At 43.8% G+C, this 1,876-nt stretch overlaps 2 protein-coding genes across 2 annotated transcripts in view; both read left to right on the forward strand.

The window, feature by feature from the left end:
- Positions 1 to 266: 266 nt before the first annotated feature.
- Positions 267 to 478, forward strand: LACBIDRAFT_296807 (uncharacterized protein; the record flags this gene model as incomplete). Its single annotated transcript, XM_001890578.1, has 1 exon — positions 267 to 478. Exon 1 carries the CDS (start codon positions 326 to 328, stop codon positions 476 to 478), a length of 153 nt encoding a protein of 50 aa, XP_001890613.1. The 5' UTR covers positions 267 to 325.
- An 889-nt stretch (positions 479 to 1,367) lies between these two features.
- The window catches only part of LACBIDRAFT_320398 (glycoside hydrolase family 12 protein), a gene marked incomplete at both ends in the record, with an annotated part of 2,402 nt that continues 1,893 nt past the window's right edge, over positions 1,368 to 1,876 (forward strand). The window contains one exon of the mRNA XM_001890579.1: positions 1,368 to 1,413. Coding sequence (XP_001890614.1) covers positions 1,368 to 1,413 — 46 coding nt within the window. The remainder of the gene's footprint in view (positions 1,414 to 1,876) is intronic.

Here is a 1,876-nt window from a genome sequence, read left to right on the forward strand (position 1 = left end):
CTTGTGCAAGACTGATACTCACCTGTTGAGTCTCACATCCAACCCTTTTACATTTACCAAGCCATTGCATTCTGAGTGCAATACCACACCACACAGGCATCTGTTTAGAGTGTCTGATGTGTCGAAAGCATCAAGATGATTCAAGTTTTGAAATCAGGTCACACAGCATACCCATCAGTGTCAAGAACTGGTCTCTAACTGTTTTGTCAGTAAATTGTGATTGATTGAAACATTAGACAAAATTTTGATGAAGATTAGACTGAAAAACAATTTTGAAGCCAGAAATTGGGCCAGATATAATGAAATATAATATCCAGTCAAGATAATGGACTATACAATGATATTTTACATGCAGGAATACTGTAAATCACCTTGGAAAACCAATTTAGGACTATCTCATAGAGGGTTCCAAAAATCTTTTTTTTGGCCTACAGCCGACCTACCTACCCAACCCCCGGTCTGGCATTCAGATCCCTGAACCCCCTTGTTCACGTCCTATTGTAGATATCTCGATGTAAATGTACACTCAATTTTATAAACACAAAAAAAGACTCTGAAGGCCCCCAAGAGCCACAAAACACATGTCGACTGGAGAAAAAAATGGGAGGGATAGAGGTCCGTGGTGAGGAGAAAAGTTGTTATTAAATTTTGACGCGCCAGACTGTAATTAACGGATTACGTAACACGCGCGTCGTACCTTGGTGTCGCGAAAAACGACGTACCTCCATCCTTAGACGCGTCATTCTTCCTGGTAATATTTCGAAATTCAATACTCACCAACCTCATAATACAGGAAAGAAACAAGCTTAGGCTCTTGTCACGGTTCCAGAAATGGAGGGAAACATTGAGACTGTTTGCAAACTGTTTCAAGAGCCACATGAAGAACAACGACGATCGATGAACAAAAGCTTGTACCGAAGGAAGTCGTGGCAAGGTTCATTGCTCGAGAACTTCCCGTGCACACGTTGTCCCAAGAGTCACTTTCCGGGACAGAAGACATGGGCGATGTTGACGACTGATGTGACTCTGATGAAGATAATATGTTCTAAATTATGTACAACATGACATTATGTATAGTATTTGAAAATCTCAGGGCATATACGGTCATTTTAAGGACACTGGACTGGGGGGGAGTGAAAGAACGAATTAGCCACAATTCGAGTGGCTGTGTAATTAGTCATCAGCCGTGTTGGCTCACGGGCGGTGCGCCTCTCCACAATCCAGCCAGCGGGCATACTTAAGCTTTCATGAAGTGCATTTTTCTCGTTCCACTCCTTACTGGCGTGGTTCTTCTCCTGACTGAAGTCCAACCACTGGTTCGCAATCATTCCGTTTCTTCGCTTAATACGCAATGTGGCGTTGAGACAATGCTAGCATCCTCTCGAGTCTCGCTGGCCTCAGCTTACTTATTCCGTCCACTCGTCGTCCATGATTTTTAATTTTTGCCGTGGCTAGTGGACTACTGTACACAACCCCCATTCCTTCTCTGAGGTCTTCTCGTACATCTCTTCCCTTTCTGAATCAGCGCTCCATTTTTCTGTTGCGGGGAAAGTTTAGTCATCCAGCATAACTCGATGCGACAACACTTACACGAAAAAACTATTACCTAACTGGCGCCTGACTTCCACCATCTCCCCAACTTTGTCGCTCACGGCGCCTTTAAAGCGTCCTTCTTGCCCTCGGTTGTCGGTTTCACGGTGCTTTAGCGGACAATAATATGCATCGGTGTCTTGAAAGCCCAACGTTCTATCTCGGTTCCTGTACTTGAATTGGGATGATATTCTCCTTACGACAATCTCTATAGTATCGCAGTTGGCCCTTTGCAAGGTCGTCAAGGTCTTCAATTTAAATAACCAAGAATTGATGCACCTCACAA

Source organism: Laccaria bicolor, genomic scaffold (assembly GCF_000143565.1).
Source record: "Laccaria bicolor S238N-H82 LACBIscaffold_115 genomic scaffold, whole genome shotgun sequence".
Classification (NCBI taxonomy): Eukaryota; Fungi; Basidiomycota; class Agaricomycetes; order Agaricales; family Hydnangiaceae; genus Laccaria; species Laccaria bicolor.